This window comes from Nelumbo lutea, chromosome 3 (genome assembly GCF_056320005.1).
Source record: "Nelumbo lutea isolate HS-2025 chromosome 3, American lotus-T2T, whole genome shotgun sequence".
In the NCBI taxonomy this organism is placed as follows: domain Eukaryota; kingdom Viridiplantae; phylum Streptophyta; class Magnoliopsida; order Proteales; family Nelumbonaceae; genus Nelumbo; species Nelumbo lutea.
The window spans coordinates 107699848-107719174 of NC_142686.1; the positions used below are offsets into that span (position 1 = coordinate 107699848).

Genomic DNA, 19327 nt, shown 5'->3' on the forward strand with positions numbered 1-19327 from the left:
TTAAACCCTAGAAGGCTATAAAACACGATCTGTCTCGCCCGGGTGGGTATTTGTTCGTTCCGGTTCTATCAGATTCAGACCCCTGCGGATCGATCGATCGAGATTGGAGAGAGAGAGAGAGAGAGAGAGAGAGAGAGAGAGAGAGAGAGAGAGGGAGAGGGAGACAGGAGGTCGGGAAAGGGGAAAACACACTATAATCGTTGAAACTCACCAATCTGTTAGCGTTTTTGTGGTTTGGAATAGCGTTATTCGGCCCGAGAAGCAAGAAATGCATGGCTGTTGTTGGTTAGGTCTGGTCTGAAAGCTAGGTTTAAGAGGTATGGCTTCTGGTATCGAATCTCAAGGGTTTTCGCTTCGAAGATACAAACGCTTGTTTCATAGGTTTTCGATTTATCTTGCGCCATGATATCTGTGATGAACACCGACTGCGAATTAGATAGAAAACCTGATGTCGCGGCTGATATGCATTTTTTCGGGGTTGAACCACCCGAAAAAACTAGGGTTTCAGGCGATACGCTTAGCCGACAGCGAATCGATGTCTCGAATGGGGATTCTATTAGTGGGGATGGTGGAAGGGTTTCCGGGGAAACTAGGGTTTCTCCGAATGCCGATTTTGGGGAATCGAAGAGCAAATCTGAAGTTAGGGCTTCGGGTAGGGAGGTAGCGAGTGGCAGGACTGATGTTTCTGATGTTGGAATTCCTGAAGTGACAGAGACAGCATCCGAGGAAGCTAAGATTTCTTCGGACATCAATTATGGAGTAGGCGGTAGAGTAATTGACGATGGGCCTTTTGAAGTTAAGACGGAGGATCTACCACCTAGTGGTGGCAATGATTATTTCTCTGTTCATGGCACCGGAATGGAGCATTTAACGACTGGGAATGGTGAAGGAGCTAGGGTTTCTTCTATAGAAACAAAAGGAGATATAGAAACCATGGAGGGAAAACCTGTTTCAGATTTTGATTCTTCATATCCTAGTCTCAGTGGATGCGCTGCAACTGAGATGCCTGGGTCATTGGGAGCAGAAGCAGCGAAGGTATTGCCTTATGGGTTTGAAATCGGAGATATGGTATGGGGTAAGGTTAAATCCCATCCATGGTGGCCGGGACACATCTATAATGAAGCATTTGCATCATCTTCAGTGCGGCGGTCAAAGAGAGAGGGTTATGTTCTGGTTGCTTTCTTTGGTGATAGCAGTTATGGATGGTTTGACCCAGCAGAGCTCATTCATTTTGATCCTCATTATGCTGAGAAATCACGCCAGACAAACTCTCGTAACTTCATCAAGGCTGTGGAAGAGGCAATTGATGAGGCAAGCAGGAGACGTGCTCTTGGGTTGACTTGTTTTTGTCGGAACCCATTCAATTTCCGGCCTGCAAGTTTGCCAGGGTACTTTGTAGTTGACGTGGGTGGGTATGAACCTGGGGGAGTTTATTCACTGGAGCAAGTTAAGAAGGCAAGAGATAGCTTTCAGCCAGTGGACACACTTTCTTTTGTACAGCAGTTGGCGTTGATGCCTCAGAGTACCGACCAAAGGAGTATTGATTGGATTAAGAGCATGGCTACTGTTCTTGCATACCGTAAAGCAGTGTTTGAGGAGTTTGATGCGACTTATGCTGAGGCATTTGGAATGCAACCTGTACGTCCATCTCGAGATCTGATGGGGTTTTTGGATCAGCCTGCCAAAGTACCATCTCGAGGTATAAATTAGTGTCTTATATTTCCTGCTTGTTATTCTGACATTTCTTTCTTTACAATTATTTTTCAACCTTGATGTGAATGCATATGAAAAGTTACTGTAGGATGTCTTTGTTTTCATGCAGATCAATGCAACAATCTTTAACATTCTAAAACAGTGCCCTTAATTTTTTTGAGACATACTTGACTAATGGTGTCATTTATGTGCTTCCTACTCTAGTACATGTCTGAGATGCCAATATTTCACTCATTTTTTAGAGATAAATGCTATTTCTGTTTTGTACATTAAGTAATAGCCGCAGTAGTGGGGTAATAATATAGTGGAGCTGCTTTTTTCTGTAAGATATGCTGGATTTTGCCTCTTTATGTTGCACTGTGATATCGGAGTGAGGCTGTTGTGCTGATTGCTGAACATCACGTGCATCATTCACCCATTGTGTGATCAACATATTTCATTTTTAACTGGATTATCCTTTAGATTAGTCGCTTATTATTCTTCTATTTTAACTTTTGGACTGTCTTCATGGGGCATTGATTCCTCTAATTGGGTGTTAAGGTTCCTTTGAATTGAATAGTTTCTCTTAAGTGATGGCCTTTTTCAAACTATCATGCTATTATTTATTTATTTTAACTTGATGGACTCAGGAATGACATGCTATTTGTTTTGAACTGAAAGATCCTATCTGGATTCTAAATTTGATAGTTTAGCAGTCTTGAGATTGTTATTTTAGTGGTAGATGCAGTTTGAACTTCCAAGTTCCAAAGAGTATGAAAACTACTACATTGTTTAGTTTTCCTGCTCAATGCACACAAACTTGGTGGTTTTATTTTGATTTTGATGTTAGAATCTAATATTGTGAATATTGGTCGTCTGGTTAGTTCATTGGGTTTACCATTTTATGATAAAATTTCCTGATTCTTCGTATACAAGTGTTACCTATATTTTGAGGCTCTATTTGAATACTTATATTTTGGTTAGTTCATTGGTGTTTTGTTTTCGATTCTCACTGTTCTTTCGAGTGGAGATCCAAGGGCCATGTGATATTGTTGGATTTTGGGTTTCTTAAGAAAAGTAAGACGCACTCACTGTAACAAAAAGGATGTGGTTGTAGGTTTTAGGGGTGGAGGCTTAAATGATGAAAGAATGATGGTATCTTCGAGGTTTACACTTCATTGGATATTTTTGTTGACTTATAAATGGTCTTTAACAGAGTGAGGGATTGAAAATTTTGACATGCAACTTAGGGATTCTTTTAATTTATGAATCACGTGTCTATACAAAGAAAGTAGAAGGAGCTTATCATGTAATTTCTTATTTTATAGTGATTACATTGTTCTAAAAAATATTCTAAGTTTGGGTTCTTCCAATAATTATGAATTTTTGGAAGGTTGACATATATGGTTTTAAGGCTTTATATAAAAATATACAAGGGAAGGAAATCAAGCACATTGCCTATTCTCACATTTGGAGAGAAGGAAATCAAGCTGCTGCCTGGTTAGCTAACATGGGTTGTCTATCTCCTCTTAGTTTAGTTAGGGATTTTCCTTGGGCCTTAACTTAAATTTGTTTTATGGACATGTGTGGTATGGTCTCTTTTCGTTAGCTCCTTTAGGTGTTTTTCCCATATGTAAAAAAAGAATCTAGTGATTGATAAAAAAAAAGAATCTAGTGTTCCCTATGTTGATGAAAGGACTGGACTTTAGTAGACAGGGCTGTTTTTTTTTTCTTAGATTAATGATATGATAAAAGACAACGACTACCTCAAGATTTTAATGCTGGAACTGTATCAGATAGCAGGTTAGGTGTAGCAATTGGGATCACACGCTTATATTTTTGTATTTTAAATTGTGTGGGAACAGTGATTTAAATGGCACACCTCAGGTGCGCCTAGGCGCACAGGTGAGAACCCCCTATTTGCTAATGTTGTTCATTCATTCATTGCAATAGAAGTATCTTCTTAAAAGGCAATGAAAGTTATAAAATCATTATTTTTTATGTGAGAAATAAAAATTTCAGACCCTAACATAGACTTGTTCGGGCTTGCCTCGAGGGGTGTGGTACAAAGGCGACTCATAGAATCAAGAATGCAATATGTTTTACATCACATTAGCTATTTGAAGCAATGCAATTAAGGAAAAAAGAGATTGTGGGTTTTACATGGTTGACAATGCTTTATATGTTTGCTTTTATTTTTAAATTTTCATTTGGATACGCTTTACATGTTATGTTTATGTATTTTAATTTTAGATAATAGGTTTTTTAAAACATTTATTTTAAAAGTTTATATTTTTTATTAACATTATGTTTAATATTTTTTGAAATTTTTGCATTTTACATTTTTTTTATGAAATTTCTGATTTTTTTTTTATTTTTTACCTTTTCTTTTGTAATTTGCGCCTTGCTTAATAGGCGTGTGCCTCAGGTGCAAATTGGCTCTTGCGCTTTTAAAACACTGCATGGAAAAGAGCCTAACATTGGATTGATTGGAACTTGATCCATGGATGCTATCTATGGACCAGTTTTGTGTTCATTTTATTAGTTGGATAATTTAGCCCTGTAGTTGGAATGCTGTTTTATACTTACTGTTCTGTAAACCAAGGATTTTTGTTTTCTCTTTCTGTGGTTTGTAACAATCAAGTTTTATTAATTTTAAGGCCTAACTTTTAATAAATACCAGTGGCGCTAAGCACCCCTTGTGAGAATTTTAGGCTGGTCCATTAGCTCCAGTCACCTATGCTCTTTGATCCATTTACCTTACATGTATCCCCAATATATTGCACTCTTTGTTTAGCTAATGCATTGGCCAAACAGTTTGTAGATCTGAATCGAGTTAAGTCCCATTCCCATTTGCACTGCTAACGATATTTGCTTCTCTTAATATCAGCTGCATTCATTGTGGCTTTCTACTACAACTTAAATGTTGAAGCTTTGCATGTGAGAAAAAGCTGACAACCCAGAAGTTGCAATGACAATTGAAGTCAGAAATGTACTCTTGTCACCAATACCAAAATTACCTAGAGATGTGGTTTTGCAAGTGACAGAATGCCCCTGGAATCGAGTCACTATTATGGACCTCTATAGTGAGGTAGCTTGTTGCTGACTTACTGCACATCATGCACATCCTGGAAAAATATTACCACAGATATTGGTTTTGTTGAAGGAGGTGGATACTCTTTTGCAATTTATTATTTTCCTAACACGGGAAATTTCAAATGAACAAGAGTCTTTCTTATAACAGAGACTTGCATTGTATTACAATGTTCTCTTTGGATACCCAAACATTCAATGGTTTCCTTTTATGTAATGGCTATTGGTATTGTTTTTTAGTTCATCAGAAAATTCAGTAGGTGTTTATCTTAGTTGCCTCTTCTGGTTTGTTTGGTTCCAGCTTGTGATGGTCAGATCCAAGTGAGCAACTCAAAAGAATTTTATTCCTTTTATTGCTGTTTTCCAATGCTCAAGAGGGAATTAATCAAAAGTTGATAAACCGGCTTTAATATGGTTTCTGTTATCCAATTTTGGCTTGTATCGAGTGGCAGCTTTGTAGGTTTAGAACATTTAATTTCTATATTCCTATTTGTACCATGAATGTCACTCTATATTTGCGTATTATGCATGTCTCATCGAGTGTGTTTGTTTCTGTTTCCAGCTCCTTTGAGTGGTCCTCTTGTGATTGCTGAATCTCTTGGTGAAAAAAAGGGCACTGCAAAGACCATCAAAGTCAAGGATCAATTAAAGAAAGACAAGTATGTTCTAAAACGGAGAGATGAACCAAATGATGCAAGGGCCTACCATATAAATCAAGGGCAAGCAAGTTTCTTAGTGCCTTCAGCTTTCAAGGACGGAACATCAACATTAGGAGCTGGAGAATATGTATTACAAAGGAGAGCTCCAGTTGTCTCAACAAAGACCCAAGCCCCTGGAAGACAGGACCAAAGTGGAATTGTAGGTGGGGAAGGTGCAGTTCTGAATCAGGGTGTATCTGGGCAGGAAGAGAATTTGGATAAGAAACCAATGGTTGCTAAACTGAGTTCAGTTGATGTGAAAGTTAACACTAGTCAGGTTGATTTGCAAACCAGTTTAGCTGCTGGTCTTCCTACAACTCAGCCTACTGCTTATGGCCATACTCCTGAAATGCAAGTGGGTCCAGAAGATAAGAAGTTGTATCAAGACAAGGAGGTATCTGCCTTGCGGGAGAAGGGAAAAATTAGATCAGACAATTGTTCCAGTACCATGATTGGTGATTCTGAACCATCCAGTTTGGTCAGTGCAGAACACAAGAACACAAAACTATCCAGCACTTTTGAAGTACTTGAACGACCCAAACAGAGAATGCCAACAACACTTGAAGATCATCATCAACCAATGGAAGTGCAGGTAGGTTGCAATGTTACACCTCCATTATCTCTTGGTCCCAATCCTCTTGATAGGGCTGGTGGGGTGGGTAGTGATGGTGCATCTAATAGGGTAAATGTTCTGAAATGCCCAAGTGGATATCCTGTTTCTGAGAAATCCACTGTAAGGGAGAAGAAGAAGAAGAAAAAGAAGGAATTAGGTTTGGAAACTGGTACAGATCATCCACCTAAGCGTTTGAAGACTTCCAAAGATGCGGAATCATTAAGAAAATCGGCAGGAAAATCCATTGGGATTGGTTTGGTTCCCCAAGAGGATAAAGTTGATGGGGTCAGTAGTCCTTTTCCCTTGGATGCTACAATGGCACCACCAGTGGTTGACATTGGGGACATTGATGTTGAACTTCCACAGTTAGTGGGTGATCTATTAGCTCTTGCTCTTGATCCCTTTTATGGTGTTGAACGGAATGGTCCTGCCATTGTACGGCATGTTCTCCTTCGGTTCCGGTCCCTCGTTTATCAGAAAAGCTTGATTCTTGTTCCTCTTACTGAGTCTGCTGAAACATCTGATTTTCGTACAAACAGATCTTCCAGTGGTGGTGCTTCTGGCACCGTTCCTAATGAGGATGTGAAGGACTTGCCTTCTGCTAGACCGCCAAAACACCTTTCTAAAGTTGATGATCCAGCAAAAGCTGGTCGGAAGCGAAGTTTATCTGATCGCCAGGAAGAAATAGCTGTAAAGAGGATGAAGAAATTGAACAAGTTGAAGTTGATGACTGAAAAGAAGGCTGGCAGCCAGAAGACCCAAGAAATGCAACGAGGAGAACGCAAAGATGGCAAGGATGCTGGCACGACTATTCTGGCCAAGCAGATGAGGCCGGATTATGAAAAGAAGCCAGAACCACCTGCAAGGATAGCAGAACCCACAATGCTCGTGATGAAATTCCCTCCCCGAACATCGCTGCCATCAGTGCCAGAGCTCAAGGCACGATTCGCACGATTTGGACCTCTTGATCACTCTGCTACCCGAGTATTTTGGAAGTCCTCTACATGTCGGGTTGTGTTCAAGCACAAGTCACATGCCCAGGTAGCACATAGTTATGCTGTTAGAAACAGCTCGCTGTTTGGGAATGTGAAGGTAAACTATCACCTGCGGGAGTTGGAAGCACCAACACCAGAGATGCCTGACTCTGGGAAGTGGCGGGCAGAAGTCACTTCCGATGAAGTGCAATCAAGGACCGTGGTTGCCAGTGACACTGTAAATGAGCCAAGACCGAAAGCAGCCCTGAAGCAGCAGCCAACACAACCATCCGTCCAGCTGAAGTCATGTCTAAAGAAGCCGTCAGGAGATGAGTCAGGGCATGGCATGGGTGGTGTTACAAGGGAGAGCCCCCGTGTAAAATTCATGTTGGGAGGTGAGGAGAGTGGTAGGGGGGAGCAGGTGGTGGTTAGTAGTAGCAACAACAACAACAACAATGGTAGTAATGCCGATGGTGGTGGTGCATCATCTTCTCTTGCAATGGATGTTAATACTAAGAACTTTCAAAAGGTCATTCCTTCGCTGCCTCCATTTATTCCCCTTCCCCCTCGTATTCCTGATGTGCATGAGAGTCGTGGAGTTGTTGGTCATTTACCCAAATCACACCATTTGCATTTTAGCGAAGTGGAGACAAGGAACAACTACAACAACAACAACCAGAATTATATTCCCATCACCACCACCACCATAGATATTTCTCATCAGATGCTGAGCCTTTTGATGAGGTGCAGCGATATAGTTACTGATGTGGAGAGCACGTTAGGATATGTGCCTTACCACCCTCTCTGACCACTGGCAATTTTCAGAATCCAACGAGGGCCAAGATTTGATTGAATCAAACAAATGCGAGAACTCACTATTTGTTGGCTGCATGTGCTTGGCGAGAGAGAGAGAGAGTTGGTAAAAACTCTATGGTCAAGACCCCGGTGGACCGAGTAATAGTGTGGGGAGGAGTGTACGGTTGTGGGGTTTGGTCATGAAGAGCCACATGTGTAATCTAAATTTCATACTCAACAGAAAGATCATCTGTATGGATATTATTCTCTCTCGGATTGTTGCTAATGAATTATTTCTTCTCCCTTTTGCTTGTGCTCTGGGGATCGTCTGCCCCGATTGGCAGGCAGGCACTTGCCATTGGCTACTATATCTCTTTTCTTGTATTTTCAATATATATATAGGTTCAAAGTATCGACATATATCAGCCCGTATCGGCTGATACGTATCGTTTCGGGACTCCTTTGATATGCCCTTATAATGAGTGTATCGGGGGTCTGACCGGTTCAGCAGGTGGAGGAGACCTAAACTGCCTCCTGAACCAATTTTAGAAATAAAAATAAAAAAAGAACAATATTGATTTGCCCGATACGCCCATATCAATATTTTGAACCTTACTTCCAAGTTCCAAATTCCAACCAAGCCTTCCATGCCTTTTAACTATGATTACAGGCGATTTAACAACATTTTAATGGGGAATAGGCAAATAGAGATGGACGTTTGCGGTAACCATACACCCTACTTTCAAGGTAATTAATAAAGATCAAGTGGCCTGGTGGTGGCTACAAGTACCACAATCCGAGACCCCGTCCCAACCTCACTAAGACTGCATAACAAATTAACAAGATCAAGAGACCCCGTCCCAACCCCGGCTCACATTTTGGATGGACAAGTTGAAATCGACGGCCCCCCAGCATCTTCCCCAACCTATTATGAATGGCTGCTTCATTAATTGCGTTGTTAGAACAATGCTTTCGAACCGCGGTTGACCCGGGAATTATTTAGTCAATTAACTCCATTTACCTCAAAGTCTTTTACTAAAAACCATTGAATTGATCACCATTGATTTGGGCAGTCAAATCATCGATCTGTTTAATGTTTTTTGACCGTTTTTTATTTTAATTATTGTTTTTTATTTTTTTTTGTCAGAATAGGTCATTCATTCGAACCAAACGGTTGAATAATCAACCTAGAAACCGGTGGTCAAAACGGTTCCAGGTCATTTTTTAAAGCATTGGTTTATAATAGACTTGTTCATGGGCCGGTTGGGCTTGAACATGAGTTTTAGCCCGTGGGTTTGACCTTGGGCCTAAAAGCCCAACTCAAATTTTTTTTGGGCCAGGCTCGGGATTTGTCAAAAAAGCCTGGCCTGGGCCCGACCTAGTCTGACTATTATATAGTTTAAACCCTAAATTCCTAAACCACCTAACCCTTTCCCATTTCCTTTTTTTCAGTAGTGTTCTATCTTCACTTTTTTTTCTCATTCTCAATTTCTCACTCTCAAACTCTCAGAACCAGTGAACCCAAACACACCATTTTCACTCTGTGAACTCAAGCACTGGCGACCGGCGCCACAAGAACTATGTCATCTCTCTCTCTCTCTCTCTCTCTCTCTCTCTCTGGTCTCTCTCTTTCTCTCTCTCCGGTCTCTCTCTTTCTCTCTCTCCGGCTGACATCGTTTTCATCTTTTATCTTCTCACTTTCTTGGTTTTCATTCTCACTCTTAGACTCCTAGGAACCGACGAACTATGGGCCCATTCTCACTCTCAGGGGTGAACTTAGGCACCAGTGCCACTAGTGAACTAGGTCATTTTTCTCTCTGGCGGTGAGTCCTCACTCTTGTTAAGTTTACCTTTAATCATCTTCATCGTTAGGTTGGACTTTGGGCTCGGGCCTGGGCTTCGGGCTTTTTATGAGGGTCGGGCTTGGGCCCAAGTTGTAGGCCCATTGGTTGGACCAGGCTTGGGCTCGGGCTTGGGCTTGAAATTTTTCTGTTAATGAAGAGCAAAAGCCCAGCCCAGCCCATGAACAGGTCTAGATGTGAATTCACATATGTTTTGGTCCTTTTGGAGGTTTTAGAACACCCATTACGTTTTGGTATATCATCACCACCATTTTGGGTTGGGGTAATCAAGATTTGGGGCTATCCTTATGATGTAGGTGCATTCGGCTGGCTTGTACAAGGTTGACGCGTGTCAAATGGAGGACGCTTGCATAGGCTTACCATGAGGATGCCCAGGGTTACCTGACGCGGACCAGGCGGCCCCAGTCATAGGGCGCCGCGTGGCATTGGCAGAACATCTTGTCAGGCCCTTGTATGGCTCGCATCTGGACCATCCAAGTCCAACTACCCCCTAGCAGCTCTGGCTATAAATGCAAGGCACTCCCCACAAGGTAAAGGATTCAAAACTTTTGGATCTCTAGTGCTCTCCCCTCTAAGGACCTAGTGCTACTTGAGACCTCGTTTGGACCCTTCGGTTCCAGACTCATCACTTACCCAGTGCACATATTGACTTGATCGTTGGAGTCCTTGCCTCGAGTAGTCACCCGAGGCCTCTGACACTTACTCCCTCATAGATTCACTACAGTAGGAACAACATCTCGTCTTCCCTCGAACACCCTTCTCAGTACCAGTCCTTGGCCTCTATGGCATCCGAAGTAATGACTCACCTCGACCTCGGCTCATCTCCCCGGACCCTCAAAGCCTTTGGCTCTCCTTCGAAGCTTGGGAGTGAAATTATTTTGTTGCCCTCGACCAAACTGAGCATCAACAATTGACGTTGTCTGTGGGTAGGTTCGCTAAGATGATTCCCCGAAACACTACACACTCAAGATCTCCTAAAGCTTCAAACACCATGGTACGAAGAGCCAGGAACCTCCAGAACTTGGTCACGAATGAATAGTTTCAGGTAGTCCTTGACCATCTGGAATACCTCATGCAACACAACACCAAGGCAACCACCCCGCCAGGGTGTCAAATCACTAGGGCTGACGTGAGCACATCAAGTCTGGCAGCAACTGACCCGCCAGCCCACCACGTAGCAACGAGAGACCTCCCAGTCGAAGGAAGGAAGAGCTGACGCGGTTCAAAGACAACCAACCTTCTGAGCAACACCACCATTGGAGGAAGAACCCCTGGGATGAGGGCGGGCACCTCGGCTGTCGCAGCGCCCATTCAAGGGCCGAGGTGCCCGCTGCGCCAAATAGGAGGTGCACGGTTCTGCCTCGGAGCATTTCAGAGTTTGTGCCAACCCTAGCCCTAGCCAACCCTCAGACTGCAGAACTACGATTGAGCTCGGGGCCATCAAAGACGAGCTCCACCAAGTTCAAGAGAGATGAGCTGACACCTTGGCCGACTAGAGATATTCGACGGGGAGGATGGATGCTTTCACCCCAAGTATCATCTTTGAGCCTCTCCCCCATCACTTCAAGGCTCCCACACTGGAAATGTACGATGGGACCTCGGACCCCGACGACCACCTGGAGAGTTTTAGAGCGCTCATGATACTTTATGGGTATTCCGACGTCTTGACGTGTGGAACTTTCCAAGCCACCTTCAGGGGAGCCGCCCGTCATTGGTTCTCCAACCCCCTGCCTCGGTCGATTCGCTCATGGGAGCAATTCTTCAACCTATTCCTCGCTCGCTTCATCAGCAACAAACGATGCTAGAAGAGCGTCATCTCGCTAACGTCTATCAAGCAGAAGCAGGGAGAGAGTTTGCGGTCCTACATCGATCGCTTCAAAAAGGAAGAGCTCAAGGTCCGTGACCTCGACCCCATGGTCTCCATGCATGCTGCCATCAACGGCCTCTACCCTGATTTGGCCCTGAAGTGCTTGGTCGCCAAGACCCCGTTGAAGACGAAGCTAGAATTCCTCAAGAAGGCCCAAAAATACATTGTGGCCGAAGAGGCTTCAGCTGGGGACCACCAAGAAAGAGAGGTCGAGTGCCCCAACGGGCCCCCTAAGAAGAAGAGGAAGGGTGGAGGCAGCCACCACAACAACAACAGCAGCAAGGACCACAAGAAGCCACCAGCCTCGGCCCAGGCTTACAGCCAATATATGCCACTCAACTCCACCCAGATGTAGATACTGATGCAGATCGGAGAGGGGAAGTTCATGAAGTGGCATGAGAAGATGAAGAGGAACCCCAAAAGGAGAAATCCCAAAAAATATTGCAAGTACCACTATGGCACTGACCATGACACAGAGGACTGTTATGATTTGAAGAATGAGATAGAGTCCCTCATCCAACGAGGGCACCTTAAGTAGTTCGTGGGTGGCGAGCCTAGTGCCTCATCCTCTCAGCAGCAGCAACAACACCAATAGATAGCTGGCGTCATCGACGTCATCGCCGGGGGCATGACCTCAGGTGGTGCCTCAGCCTCGGCCCGCAAGACCTATGCTAGGCATTTGAACATCCACGGGCCTGCCTCCAAAAAATTGAAGCAGCAAGAAACCCTCTCCTTCACGGATGATGACTTGAAGGGGGTAACAGTCCCCCATGATGATGCTTTGGTGATCTCGGCTATCATTGCAAAATTTGTAGTTAAGAGGATCCTCGTCAATACTGGCTCCTCAACTGACATCCTCTTCTACGAAGCTTTTCAAAAAATGAAGATAGTGCCAGACCGCCTCCAGCCAGCCGATGTTCCATTGGTCGGCTTCTTCGGTAACGCGGTCAGACCGGAGGGAAAATTACCCTACTTGTTACAGTAGAGACCGAGCCTTGGTAGGTGATGAGGATAAACGAGTTCTTGGTCGTGAGGATAGGCTTGCCCTACAATGCAATCATGGGGAGATCGACCCTTCACGCACTCAGGGCCGCCACCTCATCGAATCACCTTGCTCTCAAATTCCCCACCAAGCACGGCGTCAGAGTTGTTCGTGGGGACCAGCAAGCAGCCCGCTAGTGCTATGTTGTAGCATTGAAGGGCAAGAACAAGGAAGCATTGCCACTAAAGGGCTTCGACCTCAGAGAGGAACTAGTGAGCCTAACCAACCAGTCGAGGATATCATCTCGGTTCCCCTAGACAAGGCCGAGCCCAAGAAGACAATTTGTGCTAGGTCCAACCTTCCCCCAGAGAGCCTATCCGAACTGGTAAGTTTCCTCAAAATTAATATCAACGTTTTTTCTTGGTCCGTCACTAACATGCCCAGAATTGACTCCTCGGCCATTACTCATAGGCTGAGCGTGGACCTAAGCTCTAGGACAATTCGACAAAAAAAGATGAACTTTGCACCGAAGCATTGGAAGGCCATAGGAGAGGAATTTGGTAAGCTACTTGATGTCGACTTCATCCGAGAGGTATACTACCCTAAATAGTTGTCAAATGTGGTTTTGGTAAAGAAAGCTAATGGGAAATGGCAGATCTGTATTGACTTCACAGACCTTAACTGAGCCTATCCTAAGAACATTTTTCCTTTGCCAAGAATAGACCACCTCGTCGGTGCCACTGCAGGGTACGGGCTACTCAGCTTCATGGATGCCTTATCCGGGTACAACTAAATAATGGTGCATCCAGAGGACGAGGAGAAGACCTCATTCATCACTGAGCACGACACTTACTGCTACAAAGTGATGCCCTTCGGCCTCAAGAATGCAAAGGCCACTTACTAGCGCCTCGTCAACAAGGTGTTTAAAAATTAGATGGGGAGGAGCGTCGAACCCTACATGGATGATATGGTGGTGAAGAGTCTGAAAACTGAGATGCACACCTCAGACCTGGCTGAGACCTTTGACACTTTGCGGAAGTTCAACATGAAGCTTAATCCCAGCAAGTGTGCCTTCGGCGTCACCTTAGGCAAATTCTTAGGCTTCGTTGTTACTTAAAGAGGCATTGAGGCCAGCCCTGACAAGATACAAACCATACTAGACATGGCATCCCCTCGGTCGGTGAAGGAGACTCGAAGACTCACTGGCCGGATAGCTGCTCTCAACCGCTTCATGTTGAAGTCAACTGACCACTACCTTCCTTTCTTCCACGCCATCAAAAAGTTGAAGGAATTTCAGTGGACGGAAGAATGCCAGTGCACCTTTGACGAGCTAAAGATTTACCTCACCTCACCTCCCCTCCTCGCTTGGCCAGCCCCAGAAGAGACCTTATATCTAAACCTATCGACCGAGGATGAGGCAATCATCTCAGTATTGATAAAAGAAGATGAAACACAGAAGCTGATATACTACATCAACAAGGTCCTCTACGACGTTGAAACCAGATATCCCAAAGTGGAGAAATTGGCCTTTGCCTTTGTGCTCTCAGCTAGAAAGATCAGGCCGTACTTTCAAGTTCACACTATAATGGTCCTGACAAACCAACCCCTTAGGGCTGTCCTCACCAAACCCAAGACCTCAGGGCGCTTAACCAAATAGACCATCGAGCTATCTGAATTTGACATACAGTACCAATCGAGGCCCGCTATCAAAGCATAAGCCCTAGCAAACTTCATAGAAGAATGCACTTTCAGTCAAGCCCCCAAAGATGCCAAAGGGGACCGCTTGACCGAGGTGACTCATCCCAATTGGACACTCTTTGTTGACGGTTCATCCAACGCCAAAGGAAGCGGAGCATGCCTCATCCTCCTCACCCTAGACAACGCAGTCATAGAGTATGCGCTAAGGTTCGACTTTCCCGCATCCAATAACAAAGTCGAGTACAAGGCCCTCCTCACTGGTATGCAGCTTGCTAGGGACCTCGGCTCCTTATATGTCGAAGCCTTCAGCGATTCGCAATTGGTGGTGAATCAAGTCAATGGCGAGTACGAGGCCAGAGAGAAAAGCATGTCCAAGTACCATGCCAAAGTTCAAGAATTAGCCCACCACTTCTAGCACTTCTCCTTGTAGCAGGTCCTGCAAGTTGAGAACGCAAGAGCCGACGCCCTTTCTAAGTTGGCAAGCACCTTTGATGCAGCCCTCAGTTGCACCGTCCGCGTGGAGAAGCTACTTCGGCCCTTTGTAGAAGAAGTCCAAGTACTTCTAGTAGAGGCCGAACCATCATGGATGAATCCCATCATCGGCTTCCTGTTGACAGAATGACTGCCCGAAGACAGGAACGAAGCTAGCGACTCCGACGCCAGGTAGCCCACTACACCTTGCTAGAGGGAAAGTTGTATAGAAAATCCTTCGCCATTCCTTACCTTTGATGCCTCCGTTAGGAGGATGGCGAGTATGTGTTTCAAGAAATTCACGAAGGCATCTGCTATAACCACCTCGGTGGCCAAGCCTTATCCCAAAAAACACTAAGGCTATGGTACTTTTGGCCGACCCTTCACAAAGACGTAGCCGAGCTGGTATGGAAGTGTGACCAATGCCAGAGATATGCCAACTTATGCCATCATCGAGCCACCACCCTCTCGGCTCTCAGCAGCCCCTAGGCCTTTGCCGAATGGAGGATGGACCTCCTCGGCCCCTTTCCTCAAGCAACGGGGGGTAGGAAATACCTCGTCGTCACTGTGGACTATTTCACCAAGTGGGTAGAAGCAGAATCCCTGGCTACCACCATAGCTCGAGCAGTTCAATGCTTTTTTTGGAAGAACATTATTTGCTGCTTCGGCCTTCCCCACATGCTAGTTACCGACAACAGGAAGAAATTTGACGACGCCAAGTTTTGGGAGTAGTGTGCGTCCTTCGGCATTAAGTAGCAGTACAACTTGGTGGGCTACCCCAGACAAATGGCCTAGCCAAGGTCACCTACATAACCATCTTAGATAGACTGAAGACTAGACTAGACCGAGCCAAAGGCCTATGGGCTGATTAGCTAAGTAGTGTCCTCTAGGCATACCAAACCACACCTTGGATGGTCATGGGAGAGACCTCGTTCGTCCTGACCTACAATACGTATGCAGTTATCCCATCAGAGATCGGCCAGCCAATGCTTGGAACCAAAGCATACAACGAAGCCGAGAATAGTGAAACACTTAGAGCAAACTTAGACCTACTAGAAGAAGCCTGGGAGTAGGCACATATTAGAGTCGCTGATAACTCTGCATTTTAATGCCTTAAGGGCATCAATTCAGGGGTATTTTTTTACCTTAGATTAGTCAAATTATGTCATTTTCCCAGTTAATTTCAATGTTGTGACCTCTGAGGGTCTCTGTGCAAATTATGTGCAAAACTGGGAAGTTTTCATGGCTAAAATGCAGATTTTGGGAAGCTGGTGTGAAGTCCAGTTGAGAGAGGGGGTGTTTTTGTGAAAAACTGAAAACAAGGAGGGTGCCTCCTAGCTACTAAACCCAGTTTGGCGCCCCTCCTACTGTATTAGCATGCTCCCCACGCCTTAGCAAACCCTAGGGCACCTTATAACTCATTCTTTTCACTCTTAACAAACCCTAGCCACCCCTAACTGCTAAATCCTCACCTTCCATCCCTTATAATCTCCACCATCAATTCTAGGGCACTCTCTTTTTAGCATTCTAACCCTAGGATCCACCTAACTTCTAATCCTCATCATTCATCTCCCCACCATTAAATCTCATCCATTCCCTCCATCTTATATCCTAACCATTCAATCTAGGGCACCGCCTATTCTTTTAATCTTAACCCTTCATCCCTAGATGTTCTAATCTACACCTTCCATTTCTGAGTGCCCAAATCTCAGCCCTACATAATATTGGGTGCCTTCTCCTTTTATTTTCAGCCATAGGATCACCCCAAAACCATCTTATCCATTCATTAGAAACCCTAGAGCACCCGTATTTTTGCTAAAACCCACCTGCTGCCCCCATTTTCTCTCTAATTTCAGTTATATCCACCCTTCTCTATAAAAAGGACCCCAGGGGCCTTGGAGAAGGGGTTGGTAAATTCACCTAGTTAACAAGGCTAAAGTTTCTTGAGGAGTTTAAGGGTTGTAGAAGGGGAGGACACCCAGTTCATGTCAGGAGGGGTTCCTGCAAGCTGTTCAATCAATCTGCAACTACCGCCACTCGATCTGATCAACCATTCTTTTCTTTTCTTTATTTTCGTTTCTGTTATTTTTATTTCTGCAATCTTTTAGATTTAATTCTTTTTTGTTTCTCTGTTTTGCAGATATGAATTCGTTCGGTTCAAGGCTAAGGTGTCCCTGACACCTTTCATTTGGAACATTTAGATGGAATACCCGTCCCTCAGACATGGAACTTAGAGAACCTCCGGATGTATTACTAGTAAATGCAAATTTTGATAACTTAAGTGGAAAGTTCCTTGTCGACTCAATGATTAGCGTGTATTCTCATTAAATCCCCAGAACCCCTTGGCTTCATGACTAGCCAAAGTGTGCAGCCTCTTTCGAGGACCATGCGCTCGAGCTGGACTTTCGTCGAGCTACATAGCTAGTGGCGAACACCCTATCTTAATGCCTCTCCAAACTAAAACACATCAGGACAGTCGAGGCATCCACCCGCCTCAGTAGTGGATGGCCTCCTAGTCGTATACACTTAGCGCGATTAAGTAAACGGAAACCCCGACCAACTCGGTGGTTTGCCTCGGCCCGAGACCCGACCTCCTTGGAGCGCCACCTCGGCCTCGCCAAAGTAACCATTTGGGAAAGAGACTAACCAGGCGAGCTGCATCTCGGCCTTGGCTCCCCTCCCATACTTCGGAAAAACCACCTCAGCCTAGCCTAAGTATACACTTAGGTTAAAAACGAGCTAAGCAAGTTGCATCTTGGTCGCATACCTTTGCATCGGCCTTAGCCCCTTGACAATCTAAAGCAAGCATGTACCTAAAGTGAGCCACTATGAGGCAATCTTTGAATTGTGATCTCTTCGTTGGGAGGGGTAGAGACCTCTCGGAAAAGAGAGAGAGAGAGAGAGAGAGCAAAAGAATGAAAATAGGAGAACACATTGTCCAAAAAATGCTTGTATTTTTCATTTCACTTCAGTATCAAGCATTTACAAAAAAATTTTACGACCTCGACGACTGAGTCCATTTCCATCTCAAAAAAGAGAAAGAAAAACACAGGAAGAATCACATCAAGCCTCGCCGCTTGCCGGGGGAAGGGCAGAGTCATCAACGCTATCAGCAGCCTGAGCCTCGTCAGGGGAGTCAGGAATCATCTATAGCCCCTCGGCATCGAAGTCGGGCATCACTTGCAAGAGGGCCTTCTTGGTGTCCTCAATTCCATCCAAGTAGGATGTGGACGCATACTCCACAAAGGCCCGCTAGTACTTGGTGGACTTCTTGAAAGCCTCCACCGCCTTGGCCGCTGCCTTAGCCACCTGCTCCTCCATCCCTGCCACAGCCTTCGCAGCTCTCTTCTCCGTCTCGACTGCTCTCTTCTTGGCCTTGGTAGCATGCTCCTCGGCCTGGGTCACCCGCCACTCTGCCTATTTGATAATGCTCTTGAGGCGAATCCTCTCCTCTTGCTCTTTGATGAGGTGGGCCCGCATTTCCTTCATGTCATTCTCCATCTTCATTCGAAGCATTTGTTTGTCCTTGTGGGCCTTCCTAAAGGTGTCCTACTTGTCCTTGGCAGTGGCGATAGCAGCCTGGAGCTTTTCTTCTCCTTCTCGAGCTTGTCCAGGCATGACAAAGTCAGGCTTATTCTGTGTCCCAGACTGACGAAGTAAAGACATGCCTGCAACAAAAGTTATCAGTAAAGACTACAACAAAGAAACAACCACAAGATGAAGCATGAGAACAGAAATTACCTCGGCCAAGTGGTACGATTCGCTTTGCATCATGCTGAAGCGATCCCTCGAGAGGATTGCCCCACTCACCAGGGCTTGGTTGACCCCTTCCTCGGTTATTGAATCCCCTTAAGGGGAGGCTTCTTCGTGGCATCCCCAACCAGACACTCGACATGGGACACCTTCTTCGATGACTGCTCTCTCAAGTCCCCTTCAGCAAGCCTCTTCTTACCTGCCTCAGCCCCCTCTGCGGGCTTCTTGGATGTCTCAACCGACTTCTAGGCCCCCTCGGTCGGCCTCTTCCCCTTGGCAGGGACTTATTGAGTTGCCCCCTTGGTGGGGACTTATTGCTAAGTAACCTCCTTGGGCGGGACTGATGCCCGCTTGCCCCTCATAGGCTCATTCTTGGCAGGCCTCCTCGACGTCTGCCCTCCTGCCTTCTTCTCCTCCTGGGTTCTCTACTTGGCACGGGCACTTTCGAGCAGGAGCTTCTTGGCATCCATTGGTACCTCTGCAAAAGAAAGAATATGAATTAGTATACAAGATGAGGACGAGGGGAACGTGTAGAAAAGCTAAGGAACCTCTCCTACCGAGGGGGGCAAGGCTGAGCCCCGCTAATACCAAGGGGAGCTCCTCCTCCACCAAGGGCTTGGCCTTGACCATCCCTAACACGATCAGGTGTGCCACAACAGTGGCCTCCACGTCTCAAAGCGGAGCGGGACATTTCTCCACTATTGTACAGGCCTCTCCCCACTTCGACCTGAATGACCAACCTTCAAAGCAGGAGATGAAGAAAAATTTGCCCTTCTAGTTATGGACAGTTATGGGGTATCAACTGGCCTCCCACTCCGTGGCTGCAGGT

General features: G+C 45.2%; 2 protein-coding genes across 2 annotated transcripts; both read left to right on the plus strand.

Moving 5' to 3' along the window:
- Window positions 1-51: 51 nt before the first annotated feature.
- LOC148867462 (Tudor/PWWP/MBT superfamily protein) lies at window positions 52-8169 on the plus strand. Its single transcript, XM_088981559.1, has 2 exons — window positions 52-1699; window positions 5348-8169. The coding sequence occupies exons 1-2, from the start codon at window positions 403-405 to the stop codon at window positions 7876-7878; spliced, it is 3828 nt and encodes a 1275-aa protein (XP_088837685.1). The 5' UTR covers window positions 52-402; the 3' UTR covers window positions 7879-8169.
- Window positions 8170-13738: 5569 nt separating this feature from the next.
- Window positions 13739-16946, plus strand: LOC148867463 (uncharacterized). Its single transcript, XM_088976479.1, has 2 exons — window positions 13739-14139; window positions 16886-16946. The coding sequence occupies exons 1-2, from the start codon at window positions 13739-13741 to the stop codon at window positions 16944-16946; spliced, it is 462 nt and encodes a 153-aa protein (XP_088832605.1).
- The last annotated feature ends 2381 nt before the right edge of the window (window positions 16947-19327 follow it).